This window comes from Poromitra crassiceps, assembly GCF_964638095.1.
Source record: "Poromitra crassiceps genome assembly, chromosome: 1".
NCBI lineage: Eukaryota > Metazoa > Chordata > Actinopteri > Beryciformes > Melamphaidae > Poromitra > Poromitra crassiceps.
Genome location: NC_139623.1, coordinates 71,238,937 through 71,264,055, shown reverse-complemented (window position 1 = coordinate 71,264,055; position 25,119 = coordinate 71,238,937). Strand labels below are relative to the sequence as shown.

Sequence of the window (25,119 nt, the reverse complement as noted above, 5' to 3'; positions counted from 1 at the left end):
CTCATGCTGTGTCCCATGTCCATTTCTACTTCCAGTCCTGCCGTCGCCGGTTGTACAACTGGCTGAAGGTGTCTCCTTACAGACCAGATCAGCAGGTTGAGGAAGATGACGATCTGATGGATGAGAGTCAGGGCAAAGGCATCCGAGTACTTGGGGTAGCCTATGCAGACAGCAGGTATGTAACCCATATTTGTGTTAGGATATTTTCTTTTTTTGCCAGACAAAATGTGTATCTGTCTTTACCAAGAATGCTAAACACGATGCCTGCGTCCTTATGGAGAGCTTTCCTCCCAAATCTTCTTTCAAGAATGTGAACACAGAGAGCACACTTTTAAATGTTGCAGATGTACTGTGTATTTGCGGTCACACAATCATGTAATACTCACAAGTGTTCATAGCAGTTCCCAACTGTTATATGCATTGTGAAAATAGGCCTCCTGCTCTATAGTGCTTTTCATGTATATTACTAGTTACTGTTATGTTAAAAAGATTCAAGAGATCCATCTGAGGCCATCTGAGGGTAGAGGAACTGGTTGAGGGATCTCTCGATGGCTGAGGTCCTCTGCCTGTTCCACTCCTGCATAAGAGAGGATCGAGAGGTTTTGGACATACATGTGTAGTTCTTTCAATAAATCTTTTGGCTTCCCATTCATTCTCAACAGCCAAATCAAATCACCATTCAGTGCATCTATGATACATATTTGTGGTTGGCAAATTAACATCCAGCAACTTCATCCATCCTCCATGCTTGGTGTTTGAAATCATTAGCCGTTGGATATTATACTAAAGGTGTCATGATAGGACACAAGTGTGTGTTTTAAATCGATTTTTTTTTGGGCTCAGACTTCACTCTTCTGATTTGGTTTTCACAGAGATACACCAGTGTTCTGTGCTCTGATCAATGGAGAAGGAGAGGTGGTCGACTTCTTGCGTCTGCCCTACTTCTTGAAGAGGAGGAACGCCTTTAGGGAGGATGAGAGAGAGAAGAAGGTACAAGCAGAGGACATACATGTCCTCCTGTACACTCAGATATGCCTTTCTGTTCCAGAAAGTGTTATGTTTGACTGATCACTTTCCTTGTGGTAAATATGGGGTGGCTCCTGATGTTGTTGTTGTCAATGAAAATCTCAGAGAGGTGTTTGTTCTAGAGGTTGGCTGTACCTTTGACCACAGCCTAGAGGAGGCCTTTCTAACCAAGATGATGAAATACCAACAGCTAGAACAGACCATTTCACAGCTGGGCTACAGGTGTAAACTTCTAGTTTTCATATTTGGTAGCCTAGGTCATGTCCATAAGCTGGTTGTGAGAGGCCTTCAGATGGCTGATCTCCTAAAGAGAAGGGCCAAGCAGTTGGCAAGATACTGTTCAATATCTACTATTATCGGCAGCCGCTCAATATGGAGGAGGCGCTGCTTTTTGTACCCATGAAGTGGATACTGACCTCTATCTTGCATTACAGTATAACTGTATATATCAACCTGCCATGTTATCATCCTGTGTGTTTCTTATGTGTATGCATTATTGTGTTTGCCGTCTGGGCACTCATGTAACTGACTGACTCCCAGCCTTTGACTGCACTATTACTGTTTATGTCCTTTGCATACTTTGTATTTATGTGGACATAAATAAATATTTAATGTGTGCGTGTGTGTGTGTGTGTGTGTGTGTGTGTGTGTGTGTGTGTGTGTGTGTGTGTGTGTGTGTTTCTCATCCTCAGGCCCACGACATTGAGAGCCTGAAGAAGTTTCTGAGCAGCAAGAAACCTCATGTGGTGGCTGTTGCTGGGGAGAATAGGTGAATATTTGATGTCTTTCTGTATGTCCAGGGAAGCTTGTTGGTAACTCCTTTTAATTAAACCTTTGGCTTTAGTCTGTTCTAGATCCACATTTGCAGCAGAATCTAGTCAAATTGTGACCTCTGGAAAATGTATTGATATGTTCAAAATCTTCCTTGTGTGTGCAGAGATGCCCATATGATAATGGAAGACATCAAGAGAGCTGTCAGTGAGCTTGAGCAAGAGTCTTCTCTGCCCGCTGTGGGAGTGGAGCTGGTTGACAATGAATTGGCTACACTCTACATGAACAGCCCGAAGTCTGAGGTAAATGCTTAATTCTAATTCTCAACTACTCCACCAAAAACATCTTCCAAACCCAGACCTCCCTACATTATACACATACTCCCAGCAAGAAGAGCTTTTAACCAGACTGTTTTCAAGTCAGTCCACCTACACTCATTATACACATACTCCCAGCAAGAAGAGCTTTTAACCAGACCGTTTTCAAGTCAGCCCACCTACACTCATTATACACATACTCCCAGCAAGAAGAGCTTTTAACCAGACCGTTTTCAAGTCAGTCCACCTACACTCATTATACACATACTCCCAGCAAGAAGAGCTTTTAACCAGACCTTGTTCAAGTCAGTCCACCTACACTCATTATACACATACTCCCAGCAAGAAGAGCTTTTAACCAGACCTTGTTCAAGTCAGCCCACCTACACTCATTATACACATACTCCCAGCCAGAAGTGCTTTTAACCAGACCGTTTTCAAGTCAGTCCACCTACACTCATTATACACATACTCCCAGCAAGAAGAGCTTTTAACCAGACCGTTTTCAAGTCAGTCCACCTACACTCATCATACACATACTCCCAGCAAGAAGAGCTTTTAACCAGACCGTTTTCAAGTCAGTCCACCTCCACTCATTATACACATACTCCCAGCAAGAATAGCTTTTAACCAGACCGTTTTCAAGTCAGCCCACCTACACTCATCATACACATACTCCCAGCAAGAAGAGCTTTTAACCAGACCGTTTTCAAGTCAGTCCACCTACACTCATTATACACATACTCCCAGCAAGAAGAGCTTTTAACCAGACCGTTTTCAAGTCAGTCCACCTACACTCATTATACACATACTCCCAGCAAGAAGAGCTTTTAACCAGACTGTTTTCAAGTCAGTCCACCTACACTCATTATACACATACTCCCAGCCAGAAGAGCTTTTAACCAGACCGCTTTCAAGTCAGTCCACCTACACTCATTATACACATACTCCCAGCAAGAAGAGCTTTTAACCAGACCTTGTTCAAGTCAGTCCACCTACACTCATTATACACATACTCCCAGCAAGAAGAGCTTTTAACCAGACCTTGTTCAAGTCAGTCCACCTACACTCATTATACACATACTCCCAGCAAGAAGAGCTTTTAACCAGACCTTGTTCAAGTCAGTCCACCTACACTCATTATACACATACTCCCATCAAGAAGAGCTTTTAACCAGACCGCTTTCAAGTCAGTCCACCTACACTCATTATACACATACTCCCAGCAAGAAGAGCTTTTAACCAGACCTTGTTCAAGTCAGCCCACCTACACTTGTGTGTTTTATCCTCATGTTGTTTTGTCCCCTGATTTCTACCTTTTCTTTCCTCCCCTCTCCTCTGTCCCTGTTCAGGCTGATTTCAGGGATTACCCTCCCCTGTTGCGGCAGGCTGTGTCAATAGCCAGGAAGATCCAGGATCCTCTGGTGGAGTACGCTCAGGTCTGCAGCAGCGATGAAGACATTCTCTGTCTAAAACTGAACCCACTTCAGGTGAGATTACGCGGGTCAACGCGTGGTGGGGTGGTGTTATCAGAAAGTCTCACAACCAAATATTGTGTTATCCTGTGATGTTGCTCAAAGCTAGAATGGATGGTTTTGGTCTAAATATACATAATCTAGAATAGTGTTATCTCGAAACTTGTCATATGCATGCATTGCTATGAGTTTAATCATGTAATATTGGGGTTATCAGTTGAACAAAGGGGAGTTTTAGCTGGTTTGAGGGTTGCAATTAGCCTGAGTCAACCCATTGACAGTTGTATCATCCACCATCAAAATGAAAAGGGGCTCCTCTAACATCCATAATTGTGTAGTCAGCCCTGTCCTTTGTTCCTCCCCTCCCTCCTCCTCAGGAACATGTGGTGAAGGAGGATCTGCTCAGTGCGCTGTACTGTGAATTCATCAACCGGGTAAACGAGGTGGGAGTGGACGTCAACAGGGCCATCGCCCATCCTTACACTCAGAGCCTAGTGCAGTATGTATGTGGCCTGGGACCAAGGAAGGGCTCCCAACTGCTCAAGGTAAGCGAGTGTGCTGCTGGCGTTCTGCGGCCTCTATCTGAAACTATACTGCCTTATCTGTTGCCATAACAAGCAACTGTGTTCCTTGTCTTTCTACAGATCCTGAAGCAGAACAACACTCGTTTGGAAAACCGAACCCAGCTGGTCACCATGTGTCACATGGGACCCAAGGTCTTCATCAACTGTGCCGGTTTCATCAAGATCGACACCGCCTCGCTTGGAGACAGGTGTGTCTGTCTTGAGTAAAAGTGTGGGCTTCTATTTAGACATACTTGGGTCATGCAGGCAGTGTAGGAAATTAAAACAATGTTTACTGTCAAAAAATGGGGGCATTTACAACATTTTGTGAGTGAGAAGTGCTTCTGTTTGGTAACAGAAGAAGAAGATAAACCACAGAAGAAGAACATACTGTAAGCACTGTAAGCCCATCCGGGGCAGGTCAGAGTTGACTCTGTCTCTGTTGTGTTGTTGTTAGCTTAGCAGCCTAGCTTGGCATATAGATATGATCTGATGTCAAGATTATGGACGATTCAATTCAATTGCCACTCGTGTGGAATAAGGCCACATATCGATTACAAACATATAAATAACATAATAAAGCGGGAGATGTTATCTATGTGACGGACACTCGGACAGCAAACAGAGCAGGTTGTCGGCAGCACGGAGCTTCGTTAGATAGCTAATTCATGTTCTTATAATTATATAACAACCACAATGAACCACGATGTGACAGAAAAGGTGTTATTTACAGAGCGCATGCAGCATGCCCCGTTTGCGCCCGTTATAGCCTGTTTGAGGATACTACTCCGAGCTGAATATTTTCCGTGGGCATCCGAATTAAACCAAAGTTATTTGGGTGAGTAAAACATCATATTTTAAGCTGGAAATAAGGTCTGGGGTGAAAAAAAAAATTAATTCTCCTTTAAATTAATTGAATGAAAATAAAATTATCTAAATCTTAGGAACAACTTTTGCCTCTCCATCACAGTGTTTAGGGGCATTCTGAGATTTCTTTGGACATTTATGCCTGTGACCCTGCCCTGGCTAACTTCCTACATTGCATGCACGTTTTTGTGGGGCAGCTCACTCCTTCAAGTGGCAACCAGTTTCTCTTTTTGCCTGAAAGCATTGCGAAGATGTTGATTATCACCATTTTACAGTAGGGCTGTTCGATTTTGCCTAAAAATTTAATTAACGATTTTTTCTCTCAAAACTCGATTTTCAATTTTGATTTTTTTTATACTATTATATTTCTCTAAACATTTGTTGCCTTGCAGAGCTCTTTTTTTCCTCTTTTTTTTTCACTTGCTATGCACAACTTCCTGGCTGTTGCTTGCTAACCTGCAGTCACTTGACACTGGTGGATTTGCGCTTTTGGAGGCGAGTCCTAACGTTACTCGGTGGCCTCACGTGTTGTTATGTGAACTAAAGACAACATTTCAGCGTCTAGTGATAACATCTTTGTTCGTGTGTGTTGTGGTAATCGTTATCTTGCACAGCCCGCCCCGCAGTGCAACACGCTGCTCAGTGCTCACACAGTGCTTTTTGGAGGGGTTGAAATAAGTTCATTGCTGCTGTCTTTAGTAGCCAGCAGTAGTCACAGCCTCCCAGAGAGACTTTACAGCAGGGGAGAAAAGACGGGTAGTGTCATGTACGCATGCTGCTACAGCACGCGTACATGACAGAGAGCCGCCCCACCGTAACGTAATTACCCTCGTTAAAAAAAATTGATTTTACGATTTTCATTTTTTTAACATCGTCCTCCTAACTAATTAATTCGATTACGATTCAAAATCGATTTATCGAGCAGCCCTATTTTACACTTAAGTTGACCAGTTGGCTTTTATTTTCCCACACACTCTGCACAGCACGGACTCCTACATCGAGGTTCTGGATGGGTCTCGTGTGCACCCCGAGACATATGAGTGGGCTCGTAAGATGGCTGTGGACGCCCTGGAGTACGACGAGTCGGCAGAAGACGCCAACCCCGCCGGGGCTCTCGAGGAGATCCTGGAAAACCCAGAACGTCTCAAAGATCTGGACCTGGATGCCTTCGCCGAAGAGCTGGAGAGACAGGTCAGTGCGCTTGCTGTTGCTTTGACAGTCACACTGGTTCTCACATTGCAATTTGCTCCAAAAATGATATTTTTAAATGGCTTAAAGCCCCCCTCCAGGCCTCCAGTGGATTTGGTCATTTCTAAGACATTTCATGTGTTAGTTGCAACTAGCCCTGAAGAAGGCCCTATGGCCGAAACATGTTGGCCGTTTTATTCTGTTCTATGAAGAACTAGCCTTATATTAAAGCTTTTTAATGAAGAAGAGTGCCTTGGAACCTTTTTGATGAACTCTATGCCTTCCCCAACATCCAAAGAGCACCTTCTGTAAGCATTTTTTCACTTTAAGGAACGCCGAAGCCCTCCTTTCCTTCCATATTCCACATTTCATGTGTAGCTGTGTTTTGCATTGCTCTGCTGATTAGCCACAGTGTTCGCCAGTGTATTTTGTTGACAAATAACATTATTTTGTGCTCAAAGTCCTAAAAATATAGTGTTGGTAAAACGGGTGATGACATCAGAAATTATGGTTGTCTAATAGGGGTGTCACGATACACTCAGTTCACGATACGATACGTATCACGATACTGGGTTCACGATAACGATTTGATTTTAACAATATTTTTTTAAACTTGAATAATGACAATATATGACTGGAAAAGTAGTATTTTATTTGAAATGCACAAATACAAAACATGCTGTTGTGGGAAATTGTTATTACAATAACAACTAGAAAAAACATGAGATTGGAGATAAGGCTTATCTTGAAATGGAATGAGTTACACCGTCACTTAGATTTACTTTGAACTAAAAGGTTTCTCAGCAGTATAAATTCTCATTATGCATCTTCAGTTTTTCTTCAAACTCAAACAACAAGACTTTTCTTAGTCTATTTTTTATGCATCTTCAGTTTTTCCTGTCAAGTAAACAGTTTTGCCAGAAACTCAATTGAATGGTTTCTCTCCTGTATAACTTCTCATGTGTCTCTTCAGAGACTTGTTCAACTGAACTACTTTCCACACATTGAACTTCAACAAACAAAGACGTTTCTTAGTCTATTTTTGAAAAAAAAAAAAAAAAAAAAATCGCGATATGAGATTTCATCTCAACGATACATATCGTGACGTTTTACTATCGCAAAATTTCGTGGGACGATATATTGTGACACCCCTATTGTCTAACGACGGACGTATCATATTCAGAATACATTACAGTATGAGTTTACAGTAAATAGCTGGCGTTAGCCTCTGGCATTAGCTAGCTGTGAGCTACGTTTGCTAACTAAGTGTTCGCCAGGCTCAAAACACCGCCAATAATAACTTTTAACCAGTTCAAGACACGCTTTATTCTTTATTCGGATCCCCATTAGCCTCCACAAAGTGGTCGCTAGTCTTCCTTGGGTCCACACAAATAATAAAAACATTTAAAATCACATATCAACGAATATACCGGACGTTTCAGTCCACACACCGATTTGCTTTAATCATTCTTTTCTGGCCCCATGGTCAGACAGAAGCTACCATGCCTGGAGTGAAAAGGGGCTTGTTTCCGCCAGAGACTTATACATAGATGGTAATTTCGCATCCTTTGAACTTCTGAGGGGGACATTTGAGTTGCCTAACACGCACTGGCTCAGATACCTTCAAGTTAGACATTATGTTCGATCCAATATTCGTGATTTTGAAGTTCTCTCAAATGAACATGCTTTTTTTGATGTTCTGTTGAGACCCCCCACTCCAGGCATATTATTTCTAGATTTATGTACCTGTTTGATGGCTGTATCAGGGCCTCCACTGAGAGGATCAGAGAGGCATGGCAGGAGGAACTTGGTGTTGTATTGTCCGAAATCATATGGGACAGGAGTCTGTCTGTGGTCCAACTCCGCTCAATCAACAGCAGACACCAGCTGATCCAATTTAAAGTCGGCCAGGAAAAGCAGATATTTATCGGTTATCGTATCAGTTGAAAAAATCCATATCGTGCATCCCTAATTGTTATAGTAATCTTCAATGAATAACCTTCCATGTAATATAACATAATGGCACATGTATTTTCTGTAACTGTTGACAAAACGTAACTTACTCTAATAATGCAGGGCTTAAAATTCGGCGCGGGATTGCGGGAATCCCGCACATTTTCCTGAATTCCCGCATATTTTCAATTTATAAAGGGGGAGTAATCCGGCAATGGTTTGTGTGGACCGATCTGTGTTTGTGCGGAACGTTGCTGCATTCAAACGACTGGCCAAATTTCACTTCCTTGGCCAGTTGACAACAAACATTAGCACGCTAGCTCTGTCCACTCAGTCCTCTCTCGACATCAACGCTCCTCTGCTGGTTTCTCGTGAACAAGGCACTTCTAGTGGTAACGTTAACGTAACACAGAGTAACGTCAGTGTCAGTGATGTTTACGTTATTGACGATGAAGAAATCGATAGTGATAATGACATTAATAACGTTAATTCTCCTGTTGCCGAGTGCCAGTGATGTCGACGTTGTTGATGATCCAGAGAACGAGAACGACGTTCATGAACCCGAGACACGCAGCATCCATAATGTAAAGACGAAAAAGATCAAACCTAAAGATAAGTTTCAGCAGAAATGGTACATACTATTTCCATACCTTGAGGCTTGAGCAAAAGGAGGGTGAAATGAGCTGCTCAATTTGTAAAATGCATGGTGCTGTGTGAATTACATAGTGAATTCAGCTGCTTAACATTCTGTAACTTAGGGCTGGACGATTAATCAAATTTTAATCATGATTACGATTTTGGGCTGTCCACAATTATGAAAACAAGATAATCGACATCAAATGATTTTGCGGCTCTTGTCTCTCTCGTTCTGTCTTGTGTTGTAAATCAAGCGCACCCCTTCCTTTGCTCGGCCCCTCCCCCAAAGCCCAAAGCACACCAGCTCGAGTTGTGAATGACTGTCGTGTGAAGAGCCTCGGCACGTTTCTCCTCCCCACTTATTTCCGTGGTAGCACAAGAATAAATGACAGAAGTCACAGAAACAGAGCCGCTGGTCGAGAAGAGAGGTGAAACAACGTATGTGGGGTGGAAACACTATGGTTTCGCCGAGTTTAAAGGTCCTTACACTGCGCATATCTTGCACTGTTTGTTCCAAGTCTGTGGCTGTGACAGGTGGGTCAAAACTCGCATCGCAATTCCGTGCTGTATATTCGCATCGCTCTTGATGTGTAACTGATGTGTAACTTACACATCAAGAGTGATGCGAATATACAGCACGGAATTGCGATGCGAGTTTTGACCCACCTGTCAAGATATGCGCGGTCGTGGCAGCACCCCGCAACACTCACAAAGTGGTCTATGACCAAGAAATAACGCTAAATGAACAAAAAGACAAAGCCCCATCTAGTTACTCCTGCCACCGCAAAGTGTCATCGATTCAGGACACTCTTTACAATGCGAACGCATATTCAACAGCTAACGAGCTCACAGATAAACATTAACAATAGCCTATTATGAACCTAAACGTAAGTCGCTTTGGATAAAACCATCTGCAAAATGAGTACCGGTAATTTAATGTAATGTAAAGGAACGTTACTCAATAGCGTTCTCATTTGGTTAGATTTGAGGTTTAAGGACTACTAGTTCATGTTTACCAACATATTGAATGTAGATTAATAGTTGCAGTTGGTTGTGGCAGTTCACTGCAACATAGTAGGCCTACATATACTGTATATTTATTTGAGTTTTTATTTTATTTCTAAATCTTTGCACTTTTATTATTTATTTTGACTTACCGTATTTATTTATTTATTTTCAATTATATCTAAAATCCAAAGACATCCAATGTTAACACATTCACTGCCAGCCTTTTTTTTTTTACTGTAGGTAGCTTTTGCCAGAGGGTTTTTTTGAGGATTCTGGCTCATTTTAAAAGAGCCAAGGATAATTTTCTGCTTGGAGTTTGTCAACACAAAGTTCACAAAAGTACTAATAGAATGTGTGCTTTCTCTGTCTAAAAGAGTTAGTTTGTAGAGTTAGTAGTTATGTAGATATTAGCCGTTGAGTACAGCATGGTTTCAGCGTCTGAGACAAAAAGCTGAGATAATCACAGTTTTGTGAAATTCAATATCAAACAGTCACTTTAACCATTTATTTTTGGCATCAGTGAGACATCAGACATAAACAATATAGTTCTGAACAGTAATTTCCTCCATAGCAGCACCCGCACCCCCTCTCCTTACAACTCCTCCCTCCGTGGGCGTGTCTCCGTGTTTGTCAGTCACAAGCCTGCCTGTCTGAGCAGTGAGCAGCAGCCTCTCTCTGGCGGTCCCTCGTCGGGGAGCGTGGATGTGGCTTAATCCGTTCTTGGATTTTCGGTTGAGAGCTTTGACGAAGCCTTGTGTGACTCTAGGCTTATGCTGCGCGCTTCAAAGTGTGCTTTCCACCCAGTCCACCTGTGGAAGCCCCCAGTCCGCCGTGCGCCCGTGTGAAAGGTTTTCGCCTACAGTATGAGAATGAGGCTCGTTCGCTTCTGGGTCCTCGGTTGAGCTCAGCTGGAATGCGTGCGTTTCTGGCCAAACAACACTCAATAGTCTGAGCACCGTCGCCACTCAGTGGGTCGGCGGAATGGATTGCACACGCCCGGCGGCTCTAACAGTATAATAGAAGATGCAAAAGGGCCAGATCAATGATCCACCGTCAAAAAAAAAAAAACGATTTTTTTGACGTATCCATACGTCGCTGGCAGTTAACGGTTGGATTCTGCTTGACGTATGCATACGTCGCTGGCAGTTAACGTGTTAAAAAGAAAAGCCAGTGTCAATGTTCAATAAATTCATGATGTTCTCAATGTCAATGAGTAATCGTGTTAAATAATCGTGATCTCAATATCAATCAAAATAATCGTGATTATGATTTTTGCCATAATCGAGCAGCCCTACTGTAACTGTACTTTTATAATATGAGCTGAGTAGGCTAATGGATTTGACCCCCTACTTCAACTTCTCCCTATTCTAGTCTATTTTTATTTGAGTATTTGCACTTTTATGGGAACTCGGGTTAGTGTCTCGCCCCAAAGTCTATAGATCCCCCTCAAAATTTATAAATCCCCCCTATCTGAAGAACATAAGGGGGGAATTCAACCCTAGTTTGCGAAGTGAATTTTAAGCCCTGTAATGGCTCTAATAGTTTTTTCAATAGCTTCCATTTCATGTGACCATTGATAGTGACCCACTGACTCCAGCAGGCTATGCTCAAAATCAATACCATAAATTATTACTACACTGACTGGACAAATAGCACAACTCTTTATATCGGATTTTAGTGCTTGTATTTTATGTGAATATGTTTATGGGAATTTCATGTTTTATTTCAATAGCTTCCATGTAATATGATGCAGTGACTCTAAAACACTAAAATCTAATATAAAGAGGTGTGTCCTATTTGTCCAGTGTAGTAATAACTTCTGGTATTGATTCAGTCACCACCTCACATTACATGGATCCAATCCAATCCACTTGATTTATAAAGCACATGAACACAACACAGTTGACCAAAGTACTGTACAATCAAACCAAATAGCAAAAAGAAAACTAACACACAAAACAGACACAGGGTCTAGTTGGACAGAATTCAGACTTGACTGACAATAAAATAAAATGCAACTCTCATACTGAGTTAATTAAAGCCAAGGAGTAAAGGCTGCTTTATGCTCACCATGCCGTGAAGGGCGTGGGGGTGGAGCGAGGGCCGGACGCGTCAAATTACGTAAATTTGTTGGGCGTGGTTATTCGCTACCTCCGTCGGGCGCTCGCCGTGTGCCTGATTTTTTTTCCTCACAGCGCGACCAACGCACGGCTTCTCTCCAAACATGGCCGCTTTCAAGCCACTGAGCCCTGAACACTGAGCTGTGTTTTCACCACATTTCTTGACCCATGTGGTAGGCTATAAACTTTGATTTGCAACTGTTTGTTTTTTAGTCATTTCACCAAGTAAATGTGTTGTGTTGAGAGCATGATTTGAGAGAGATTAAAAGCAGCACAGAGTAGGCTATCAGGGCTGAGAACTAAAACGGCTTTCAGTAAAAACAAGTTTGGTGATTCATTCATGTGCTGATGTACGGTCGTTTGAGAGTGAAAGCGCACTCAGTACTGCACATAATAGCGTTTCATTGCGACTTTTCACGGGCTGTTCTCACTATTTACCATTGTACAATACATGCTGATCACTTCTGAGTAGGGATGTTCATCAATTATCGAAAATCGATAATTGATCGTTAAGGATTGGAATCGATCCTGTGGCATTTGGATCGATTTTATTATTATTATTATTATTATTTTATTTTATTTTATTTTTTTTTGGACTACCGGTAGGTTTGGGTGGAATTCGTTCCTCCTCGCCCCACTCCATTGCACAGCCGACTAACGTGAGGTGGAGCTTCATATAGTCTCTAGTTTTCTGGCTGGGCACGGGCCTTTGTGCCAACAAAACATGTTTTAAACATGGGAAATTCACACCGGCATGTGCCGGGGACAGCAGTGTTGGAGAGGAGACACATTGAAATAAAGAGTTAATTGAGGAGAACACGTTGTCTTACGTATTTTCTGCCATAGGCATTCATTTTGAAAAAAAAAAAAAAAAAATTGAAAATATTGAAAAAAAAATTTTTAAGTATTACCGTAATATGATCGATAATCGATAATTGATCGTTAATTTTCACCGATTATCGATTTTGGAAAATTTTCAAAATGAACATCCCTACTTCTGAGTATAATAGCATCTGCCCCAGCGCGAGGTCTGCACGGTGACTCGCAGAGACTCGCGGATAGGGATGGGTACCGTTCACATTTGAACCGATACCGGTACGGTACCGGTACCTGGAATTCGGTACGGTACCCAAAACGGTACCATTTTCGGTACTTTACACACTCTATTAACAAAAAAATTACAGTTGTAAAAAAAAAAAAAAAGTCCAAACTTCTCAATTTCAACATTGTTCTTTATTTAGCACATTATTTATTTAGCACCAGACAAAATAAAACTCCTCCCTACAATACCTCCCTACCTCTCCCCTCCCAAACCAAGAGTTGTAGCAGCAAGGTTAGTTTAGTGGGGTTGGGGAAATAGTACTTGATGTCCAACACAGCTTCCAGCAGGGCCTGGTCTTCATCTTCAAAGAGCTCCCCAAGTGCTGAAAGTTTCTTCTGTTTATTGAGTGGTATCTGAAAATAAAAAAAGGCATCGTGATTCATCAAGCATTATTTGTGTTATCAATAGAAAGAAGTGTCAGTGCTATGCACATCTTAATAGAAATGACAATTGATTGTTAGTAACATAGCTTAGGCTACACTATGAATAACACACCCATTATCACTCGTCATTATGCAAAATAATAATTTACCTGAACCATATCCACCGCTGAGAAGAGGGTGAATCGTGTCCTCCTGTGCGGCTGTCACTGGCACATGGTTACCTAGCAATGAAAGCAAGAGTGCAACGTTAAATAACACGTCTCACGGTCGGTGATACGAGCTGATGATAATTATTATAGAACGTTAACAACGCTAAGCTATAAAGCTAACTCAGCCAAGAAGACAGTGAAAAGCCCTGTTATCTAACAACCACAACGGCAGTGAAACAACTTATCCAGCTAACGCTAGCAAATTAAATAACGTTACCTGATGTTGTAGAAGTCGATGCCTCTCTCAAGTTCCGTCATCATCCTCCTGCAAGACTTCAGCTAACGTTACAGCTGACGAGCTGAGGAGGTGGCTAACCTTAGCTGCCGTGCGGTGTCTGCTTCATTCACTCAGGTTATCTAACACGTTACAGTCTTCAGCATTTAGCTAAATACATCTTGTGTTTGACCATGCTTCCTCAAGTTTGAGGTGTTTCCCTAGTCAGCTTTGCAATTCACATCACAAATGTTGCAACCAGTGTTGTCTGAGTCTATCTTGGTAAAGTGTAGCCACAGCTTTCGGCTGGCCCTGTTTTGCTTTCAGGATCTTCAGGTAGAGTGACGTATTGACGTAACGCGCTCTCCCGTGTTGCCTTAAGGTTCCGTCGGAATTTCTATTTTACCCACTCTCTTTCTATTACTCAGTTGCGTTCAAGTACCGAAATTTGGTACCGTTCGTTTATATGTGAACTGGTACGGGGCAGTACCGACGTATTTCGGTCGGTGCCTGTAAAAGTACCGAGTTCGGTACCCATCCCTACTCGCGGAGCTCCACCCCCACGGAGCTTGCTCGAGTATAATGAGCCCTTAAAGGTGTGTTTTGAGGCGGAATTTAAAAAGGGTCAGTGTAGGCGGCAGCCTAACATGCAGAGAGGCAGCTCGTTCCACAGTTTGGGGGCTGCAGCTGCGAAGGCACAATCTCCCCTTAGCGTAAGCCTGACCTTTGACCTGACAGCCAGAAGTGACTGGTCAGTGCACCTGAGTGACCTTGATGGGACATAAGGTTGTAAAAGTTCTGAAAGATGAGTTGGAGCTAACCCATGAAAAGTCATGGAAAAGCTTTGAAATGATATCCATGAAAATATGTGGGAACCCCTGGATAAAGAGTGATATGCGCAAAAATGTCACTTTCCTAGGTGGTAACATTTAAATGCCTTCACAGCAGAATAAAGTGTACAGGCTCTATTTCATCCCCATATGTATGACTGTTGTTTAGGATCTAGATGTCTTTTTAGCACTGATTCTCAACACAGAGACATATCAGCCACTACAGTATATTTTCATACAAATGTTTCCAATTAATCAAAAAACAAGGCCAGGTCGAAACCTGGCATAGGGCCAGTGTGCTCAGTAAAGTGCAGAACTCTGCCAAGCTGTATTGAGTCATTTGTGTAGTGTGCCTGTGCTGTAGTGTAGCATATGTGGGTTAATAATCCTGGGTTTAAGCTTCATTAACATGAAGTGCCAGATTTATGGTTAATCTAGTAATATATATTATTTTCACACATAAATGTAGGCTATTGAAATGTAGGCTTATTATGTGGTGTATTCCCAGCCTCCCCCCCCCCCATACGTGTAGGCTAGGTGTTTTTTTTTTACAATGAATTCGTATATCATTAATAATTGGGATTATTGTAAATATTAGGATAGGTGAGATCAGATGACTGCTTACCATGTAAAAGCTTTATTATAAAACGGCTCTCTCAAATCAAGCAATCTGATTGGTTCACAGCCATTGTATAATTCCAGTAACCGAGTTCAATAACCCATGGCCATGGGTTATTGGTTGCCATGGCAACTCTCTTACTAAGAGAGTAATAATAAGGCTTACCTCAAATGACAACGTAGGAAAAAAAAATGGCGGAGACAGCTGTCAGATCCTTGTGAATCGATCTTCGCTTATAACTTTACTAATACTTCGCAGAAAATGATGTTTTGTACAAGAATAGATGCGGGCTAATGTCTTCTTTGCAAAAGAAAGGCTGTTAACCCCGCATTTAACCCCGTAACGTTAGTTGGTGTCGGCTTTGCAGAAAGCATTCAGCTTCTCAGCAAGCGCTGCGGCTGGAGCTGCCTGTCGGGGATTTCAGAAAGCTCTCAGCTACTCAGCAAGCGCCAGGATTGGCCAATGTCAACTTCAGTCTCCAGAACGATCCAATCAAATCACCCGCATGTTCTTGCGGTCCCGCCTTACAGTAGTGTTTCAACTGACTCTATCAGAATGACATGCCAGTCGGAGTCGGACTTATAGTATTATTATTATTATTATATTATCATACTTGGAAACCGTTTTATAAAAGCAATATAGCACTCGAGCTGCGTGTGTTGTGGAATATATCCCCCTGCTCAGCAGTTATCGCACTCGGCCTGCGGCCTCGTGGGATAACAGCTGATCAGGGGGATATATTCTTCACAACACACTGGCTCTCATGCTATATTGCTTAAATAACACTGGAATTGAGGGCCATAGACTATGGCCCAAAATTCAAATATAACACTATGGCCCATAGTGTTATTAAATATTGTACATGGTATGGAGTCATCTGATGTCCCCTCCCCTAAACGTTACATGTCATGACTTGCTCCTTCCTTGGCAGAGATCTGTGCTCGAGCACATTGCCTCGTGTTTCACTGTAAACGAGTAGGCTATTGTGACAAGCAAACTTTTTCAGTGGAACAAGTTCGCTTGTCACACAATACTCGTTGGACTTATTTGAGGGCATGTATGTTTATCGTTCACGTTCGCTAACCTGTCGGTCTTTAAACTCTTTGAACAGGTCGGGGTGCCTGTCGGCAAGATGTTTAGCCAGGTTCGATGTGTTTGAGCCTTTCGCTTTGGTCGCGTTGAAGCACCTTTTACTTCAGGAGCAACTGCACGGCCGGGCGTCAAGTCAGCCAGAATGTACTAGTACGTCATCCGCTTTGTTGCTTTCAAAATAAAACGCTTATTGTAACCTTATTTATTTTGAGTAATGCGTTACAGCCACAGTTTCACGCCATATAACATCACAATGAGTATTTTGATACAAGGTTTGCTCCTTCATTCATTGAAATACCTTTTCTCCTCCAACCTGCATCAATAAGCTATTTACTTTTGTTTAAGTAACATTATTTTTGAAAGTTTTAACCGGAAGTTTTCCAGCTCTTCCCGAAAAAAGCTGCCTGGAGATATTCTCCCGAATGAGAAGCACGCTTCTTCATAGCGCACGCCCGATAAAACTCATTCAAAACGTTGCACTAGTTTACTGACTACACTGTCGTTTCCCATAACGTTAGTCACAAGAAATGTGGAGAAAGAATCACTTTTTGGGAGACAATCGCATCATGGTGATCACTATTCAGCAACAATGGATAGGGCTGTGAATCTTCACTGGCCTCACGATTCGATTCGATTACGATTCATCTGTCAACGATTCGATTCAATTCGATTAAACGATGCATCGCGATGCATCTTAAATCGATGCATCACTTTTTCCGCAATACATGATTTATTTTTTCTCACTTTCTTTTTTCTCACTGTGTGGCTACTTTTAAAATAAAAGTGCATTTGGAATTGCATTGTATTATGATCCATAATTAAAATAAACAACTGCATGTACTTACATTCTATTTTATTTGATAAAAAAATAATAAAAAAAAATAAAAAAAATAATCGATTTTTGATATTTGTTAATCGATGCAGAATCGTGCACGTCCGCATCGCGATGCATCTTATAATCGATTATTTTTGACACCCCTAACAATGGACATGTATTGGAAATCAAATGCCTTCGCTTGTTTCACAACTTGTCTGCTCCAAAGCGCTACTCCAACCGGAGATACTGTCTAAAGGTAGGCTTTAGAATGATGTTAGCTTAGCGTCACCTAATATCATCACAGTCAGTCCCTCTCCTGACAAAAAAATGCTCCAGGTAGCGCTTTTTCCATGCAAAAATGCAAACGTTATGTGTGAACAGCCCCATACACAGCAGATTACCCCTGCTCAGACATTACCATAGTAATCACACAGCCCGCGCCCCCCGCGCGAGTGCTCGAGCACTCGTTCATAATAGACTATTTAAATTGCTTAAAATGCCCATCCCTAGAAGCCGCTGCCATTTTCGCTGTGTCTGTCCTCCTGTGTGTCGGGAGTCGGCACGCCCACACATGAAGCAGACAGAGTCAGAGAGAGCTTTTTTCACTTTTCACCAGTCACCATTGGTTCAAGGCAACGATGTGTTTATTAGCCAGAGGTGCATTACCGCCACCTACCGGACTGGAAAGACATTTACTCGGCCTGGATCTGTGCTCAAATGCAGCGACAGAGTCGAATGTAAGGGCCCTGCTGTGCATGCTGCACACCGGCCCCAAAAATAAACGTAGTTCGTATTTCACACAGGGTTTTTCCTGAATAGAGAATTACGAGGCAGCCACCTGCGTCAATTTCTTTCTGTCATTTACTTTTTATTGTTTTTGTCCTAACTAAATAAACAAATATATGTAATGTAATGTAATATATATATATGTAATGTAATAAAAACAAAAACACTTTATTGTTTTCTTTTGAAGCACACAGATATCCTCTGTCAAATTTCATCCACATAGAAAATGTCTATTTTCATTCCAGCTAAAAAAAATAATAATAATAATTAAAAAGAATCACTATATCGGCCACCAAAAATCAGTGATTTCTCCCCGAGTAAAATCGATATCTGTCTAAAAAATCCCATATCGCTCAGGCTCTAGCTATCTCCGCCTCATTTTGAGCCAGGAAAAACCCTGTCACACCTATAATTGTTGCCTTGTTTTTATTCTTCAATCTGTCCTCGTAGGGTTACGGGAACAAGGGAATCACACTGTATGATATCCGTGCGGAGCTGAGCTGCAGATACAAAGACCTGAGAGTTCCCTACAGAGTCCCCAACACCGAGGAGGTCTTCAACCTGCTCACTAAGGAGACTCCAGAGACCTTCTATATAGGTAAGTCATACTACATTAGAATACACACGCACACCTCTTGAATAAAACATCTATAAACGTCAATAAAATACAACAGAGCCAAAAGGCAATATTGGCTGTCTGGGTGCCGCGTGTCTATGTGCCGACAGCCCACAAGCAGAAGCTGAGCGAGGCGGCATGCCGCGCCATGCTGCCTCGCTGCAGCCTCGTGCGGCCGGTGGACCGGCCGGAGCTAACCTCTCCCAGCCCCCACGCCTAAACCTAACCTCCCCCAGACCCTAACCCTAAACCTAACCTCTCCCACCCCCACGCCTAAACCTAACCTCTCCCACCCCCACGCCTAAACCTAACCTCCCCCAGACACTAACCCTAAACCTAACCTCTCTCACCCCCACGCCTAAACCTAACCTCTCCCACCCGCCCCACACCTAACCCTAAACCAGTGTTTCTCAACAGTGGTAGTGGTCCGCGGGTGCCCCCTAGTGGTCCGCGAGTAGATTTATCTTTTTTCCCTTTCAAGATTTTTTTTATTTTTATTGTCACTCCATGGTACAAGTATCACGTGTGAAATTCTTGTGCTGTGGACTCCGTTTACAACATAGTACAAATATAGCAGGGCATATGAGTGCAAAAAACAACAAGAGACACAACAAGCAATAAGGCAGTATAGTGATAAGACAAGTCAGAGACAGTGGCATATTCACTGCACATAGGTGCACATGTCATGTGCATACTTTAGACGTGCTTAAACATTTTAAATTCGGCGTATTTGACATACAGGTGCAAATAGCATATTCCTTATTAAACATACAATTAAACTCGGCGTTTTAAATTCGGCGTATTTGACATACAGGTGCAAATAGCATATTCCTTATTAAACATACAATTAAACATTAGACATACGTAATGGTAGCAGCTACAGTATGGTACAGTACGGCTACTACACTATTTGTGTATGTTAAGGAGTCTCGTGGCCTGCGGGAAGAAACTGTTCCTCAAGCGATTTGTGCGTGCTTTTGGAACCCTTTTTTTCCCTCCCACGTTTTCTGGGAAACGGAAGGTCAGATCGCGATGCAAATTAAGGACTATATGTATTTTTTCACCCCGAATCCATGGTCACCACCCCCGAGTCTCTACGAGTTACAGTTGCAGAGATACATCCACTCTGCATGCAGGGCTACAGGAGAGAGACAGAGTAGGCTACAGCTACAGTTACAGTTGGGAGTTCCAAGTTACTGACCAAACACTCTATTTCAGTGATTGCTGTCAGAATATAGAGCCATTTAACACTTATTTGAACACAAAAACATCACTGAATGCAACGTGAAGATGGCAAAAGATAGCCTATTTGACTTTGGCAACATTGTGCATTTATTGAACTTGAAAAAACTTTCTTTGAACTTTGAATATATTTGAACTGAAAAGGAGAAATAAATGTAAAAAAAAAAAAAAAAGTTAATGGACTAAAATAAATTGTATATATTTTTTATATTGGTTATCTTGTTTTCATAATTGTGGGAAGCCAGAAATTTGATTAATTGTACAGCCTTAATGCTATTTGTCATTTAATTAGCCTGTAATTTGTAATTTACAGTTGAAGTAGTAGGCCTATTGTTTTTGGGGATGTTTTGGGAGTTAGGTGGTCCCCGAGTTTTTTAACTGGTTAAGTGGTCCTTGGTCTGAAAAAGTTTGAGAAACACTGCCCTAAACCTATAACGTCAGACGCTTGACGAGTTGGGAGTGAGAAATGTGTCATGGCACTGCGGGTGGTCGGCATAGCGGTGGGACGCCGTCTGTCTGGAGTAAGTCCCACAAGTAGCCTATAATTTGTTTTGCAAGTCTAGACATGCATAAAAGGAAAGCACTTGTTGTATTTCCATTATTCGATCAAAGTGTTCTTCATGCAAAGCTTACATATTCTTGGTCCTCCTTCACTGCATCCCCAGGTAAGCTGATCACCAGTGTGGTAACTGGCATCGCTCACCGGCGGCCACAGGGGGAGAGTTACGACCAGGCCATCCGAAACGACTCCACGGGCCTGTGGCAGTGCCCCTTCTGTCAGCAGGACAACTTCCCTGAGCTCAGCGAGGTACGCCTAACTCTCCTCTCACCGACCTCACGCCTGTTGGAAAAAAACAGCCATTGACAGTCTTGACTTGGAAATGTCATCTGCCGTTGTACTTTGCCTCCCTGCTGCCGCAGGTGTGGAACCACTTTGACAGTGGCTCGTGTCCAGGCCAGGCTATCGGGGTGCGCTCCAGATTAGATAACGGTGTCCAGGGATTCATTCCCACCAAGTTTCTCAGTGACAAGGTGGTCAAACACCCTGAAGAGAGGGTCAAGGTGAGACACAGACACACTTCATCTTTTCACGCATCAGCATCTTTTTACTTCATGTTGTACTTCGCTAGCAATTAGTTTCAATTAAGAAATTGTTATCCAGTTTAGTTTTGTCAAGTTTAGTTGTATAGACGGTTTTCACCAGAGCGCAACCCCACACCACTTCCTTTTTCTCAGCATTCGGCAAACTGCAGAAATATTCACTCGACATTGTTACTTTTGTTTTCGCTGCTCAGCTGTATAGACGGTTTTCACGGAATGGTCAGTCCTGCACTTGAATGTTTTTTTTTCTTTTATGTCCATAGCAAACACTGCAACAGGAAGTGAGCGTGAAGTGAGAATTTAGAATGTTTTTGTTGTCAAGTTAAAACCGTCTATAGCCCTAATTCACAAGCATGTCTCAGAGGGCTTTACAGAGAATATGTCTAGCTACGGAGGTCTAGCTTTAGCTAAGCACTATCAATAAACAGGATTGTATGTGAAATGCAAGTTGTTCCTATGATTGACATTTAGGTTAAGAGTAACTAGTCTATACATTTCAGAAAAGAATTGGCAATCATTCCTGAACTACACTAAAACTAAGCCCCACCACATGTCATTTTAGCATCTTAGAGCGATTGCAATCATTTTGTTTTTCTTTCCTAAATATCACATCATTGTGTACCTTTTATATCTACACTAGTTGTGTCATGGTACACAAAAGTCACGGTTCGGTGTGTACCTCAGTTTCGGGGTCACGGTCATGTATAAGGTTACGGTTACGTTTTCATTTTTCAAAAAATAAAATATTTTTTATTTTGAACCCGTGGCATGTATTTTGAACAGACAGTACTAGTGCTCCACCTAGTGTCATAAATTGGTACAGCATGGCCCTGTAGTCTTTACCAGCCACTACAGCCCCCCCCCCTCTAATGGCCGGATGTAAAGTAAACAAACCAGGCGTAGCAAACTCAGACAATTGCGTCTGAGTGATAGTATGGGCAATAATTATGAATAGGAGCACTTTGGGTGGATACTGTTACTTCTCTTTTCACTGTAAATAATTGCATTGTGAAACTACTAGAATTCAGTATAAAGATGCACGATATATCGGCAATCATATCGGTATCGGCCAATGTTAGTCATTTTTTAACATATCGGCATCGGCCCGATGTTGCAATGTTAATATCGGTTATCGGTATCAGCCAAATCCTTCACATTGAGATGAAATAATGCAGTAAATCTATGATTTATGGGCTTTTACAAATGTTTTTGAAATAAAGAAATGTATAACTTTTTCAAATTGAGTGTTTACATGTGTTTTTCAGTATGTACAAAATTTTATTATCATAGAAATGTGTTTTTATACAGATCATATCGACATCGGTAAATATCGGTTATCGGCCAAAACAGCAATCTTAATATCGGTTATCGGCATCGGCTAAAATTTTCATATCGGTGCATCCCTAATTCTGTAGGGGGTGGTAATGCACTATAAACTGTTTGCCAACCGCCCATAAAACTCTAAAGAAGAAGAAGAAACCAGCCATAGTCAAAGGAGTGGAAGGGAGATGGCATCTCATAAAACCAGTGCAGTTTAGCAGTGTTTTGATGCAGTAAATAAAAATATGGTTGTATGTAGGCTGTGTCAGATAAATGTAACGCTTTGCCATACAAGATAATATGGCAACGAATGATTGCGCAAGACACTTCCACTCAACTTTGTTAACTCATTCATGGCCAAAGACGTCTTTGACGTGTTATCAGGAATAGCCCAGAGGGCCAATGACGTGTTTGGCGTGTTTTTGTTTTTATTAGTACAGCGCGTAGTTCAAAGACTTCCCCAGCCTGTGACATGTTATCAGGTCCCTAGCCTCAAAGCCAAGCCGACAACACGTTATCAAACACATACCGCAGCTGTTGTTTTGAAATGGAAGAGGAGGAGAAAACGGAGAAACGCTGCCTGTTGCATAGAGGAGAAACGCCATTGAAACACCCCTCGGCGCGCTGCGCTGGTCGCCTCTGCTGCAGGGCGAACCTGGATTGAGTTGTTCGCGGTAGTCAAACCAACATGATCGATCCGGTTCCAGCGCCTGGTCCCAAAGCCAAGCCGACCCCGTTCCTGTGTCGCAGCATTCGTCCCAGCCCGAACGAGAGGAGGAAAACGATGCAGAGGCAGAGGAGGCTAGACGCTGATCTCAGACCAGTTTGGTGTTCCCCTCCTATGCTAATTTGCGGGGCGATCAGTAGTGTTCCCTGGGAAGAGGTGCGATCCAGCAGCAGCTGTGGACAGAACTCTCTCTCTGTGTGTGTGTGTGTGTGTGTGTGTGTGTGTGTCTGTGTGTCTGTCTGTCTGTCTGTCTGTGTGTCTGTCTGTCTGCACACTCACTCACACTGAGTAAACTGTATTGTTGAATGTAAAAAAAGCACTTCATGTATATATATATATATATATATATAATTTTTTTTTTTGTCATTTCTGTCATAACAAATAATATTTACATGTCTGATGTCAATACAGTTCAAAATAAAAGAATTGAGAGCGAGTTCTGCCTGAGATTGTGTCTTTTACAAAAATGGCCTTTTCTCCTGTTTGTCTTCTCAGAGAGACCTTTTTGGTGAAAACAGGGTGTATATAAATGGCTATAAGTAGAGTACAGAACATGCTAAAAGCTCACTTTTTTTTTCCTGGTGAACCAGGAGACGTACATCTTCATTTTGAGGTATAGACCAATTATACACCTATGTCACAATGACAACAAGTAGCGTCAGATGCGCAAGACGGAGGCAGAAAGACAGACTCCGCGCAGCCCTGTCAAGTAGTTTTCCAGTCGCCCGAAAACTATTCGAGCTAGATATGTCTTCGTGTTGTACAGTGGGATGCCAGAATCGGAAAGCTATTGTAGGAGAGTATTCGGGTCCGCCTATTCACACTTGGTTAATAAAATAATAAACGATAGAGCCAGGCTGTAACGTTATAATTCACCTAATTCTCCCCACATATCCTGTTCTACGCAACTCGAGGGAACATACACAGCCTCGCACACACGCAATAGAACACAACACAACACTGAACAGTCTGTTACACTATCTACAAAGCAAGGACTAAAGTTTTACCGAATCCCGTCAACTCATACTGCTTTTAATGCTAACCGTAAGTGTCTTTGGTTGCAAGCCAAAAGAGGAAATCGTTAAAAATGCCCGACTTTGCAGTGCTCGCTCATTTCATATCAGGTAAACTGTAGTAGGCTGCAGCAACATCGCTCGGTTAGTTAACAACCAAGTAACGTTAAATAATGTCATTATTGAGTTGAACTGATTGGAACGAGGACATCATTAAAAATGCCCGACTTTGTAGTGCTCTTCATAATCAGGTAAGCTGCCTGAAACTGTAGGCTGCTCAACATCGCTCGGTTAGTTAACGGACCAAGTAACGTTACATAATGTCATTATTGAGTTGTGTGCATTATCAACATAACAATATATCTTTGCAAGTTACAGAATAATTATCTACGCTATCCCCAGTTATAAAGGAATGCACGATATGTATTGCTGGCCATAGGCTTGGCCAATTGACAGCGCCAGTGCATATGGGTCTGTAAGACATATCCCATTAAACAATGTTAATTTCGATGCATAACATTGCTTATCACTAGGCGATAAGCTGTGGTAGTAAGCCGAGAACTGCAGTTTAAAACTAAAATATAACTGTGTGTTGCAGATGGGCACAGAGCAGTCCTGACAGCGGGGCTTTCACACAGTTCCCACTGTCTGTCAATGCTGGACTGACGGCTTTTTGCCTACACGATGCGCGCGCAGCTCAATGTTGACAAGCTGTATAAGGAGTCTATTGCAAATCACTTTGGTGCTAATAGATAATTTACTGTGGGTCTTGAAAGATGACCAACAATTATGAAAATCTTTGGCCTGTGCTAAATATTGGCAGTCCTAAACTGGCCATGAATGAGTTAAGGGGCAAAGGCTTCCGAAAGTTAAATGGACTATATTTAGCCTGAATACACGGTGCTAGGGTGAGTTGTCGTTGTTTTCTGATGTGCAATGTTCATAAACAGCGCTAGACGATTTGGATATTGACTATTATGACGAAAGTAATTAACTGTGTGTGTATTGACATATTCGTCCTTTAGCTACACGCACCGAACCGTGATGCCATACCATGACGTCACTGGACGAATACACGTACCGTGACACCCCTAATCTACACAATAAAACAACTTCATACCCCC

General features: G+C 42.2%; 1 protein-coding gene and 1 long non-coding RNA gene across 2 annotated transcripts in view; one reads left to right on the top strand and one right to left on the bottom strand.

Annotated features, from left to right (window-relative positions):
• Positions 1–25,119, top strand: part of supt6h (SPT6 homolog, histone chaperone and transcription elongation factor) — a 75,119-nt gene that overhangs the window by 26,499 nt on the left and 23,501 nt on the right. The window contains exons 18-28 of the mRNA XM_083642348.1: positions 36–175; positions 873–990; positions 1,719–1,795; positions 1,964–2,099; positions 3,467–3,604; positions 3,967–4,134; positions 4,234–4,361; positions 6,003–6,210; positions 18,427–18,574; positions 20,500–20,642; positions 20,756–20,896. Coding sequence (XP_083498474.1) covers positions 36–175; positions 873–990; positions 1,719–1,795; positions 1,964–2,099; positions 3,467–3,604; positions 3,967–4,134; positions 4,234–4,361; positions 6,003–6,210; positions 18,427–18,574; positions 20,500–20,642; positions 20,756–20,896 — 1,545 coding nt within the window. The remainder of the gene's footprint in view (positions 1–35; positions 176–872; positions 991–1,718; positions 1,796–1,963; positions 2,100–3,466; positions 3,605–3,966; positions 4,135–4,233; positions 4,362–6,002; positions 6,211–18,426; positions 18,575–20,499; positions 20,643–20,755; positions 20,897–25,119) is intronic.
• Positions 13,246–13,928, bottom strand: LOC310774188. The gene is made up of 3 exons (XR_014552588.1): positions 13,836–13,928; positions 13,559–13,630; positions 13,246–13,379 (listed from the first exon to the last, which is right to left on the bottom strand). It is a non-coding gene; the product is annotated as an uncharacterized lncRNA (long non-coding RNA).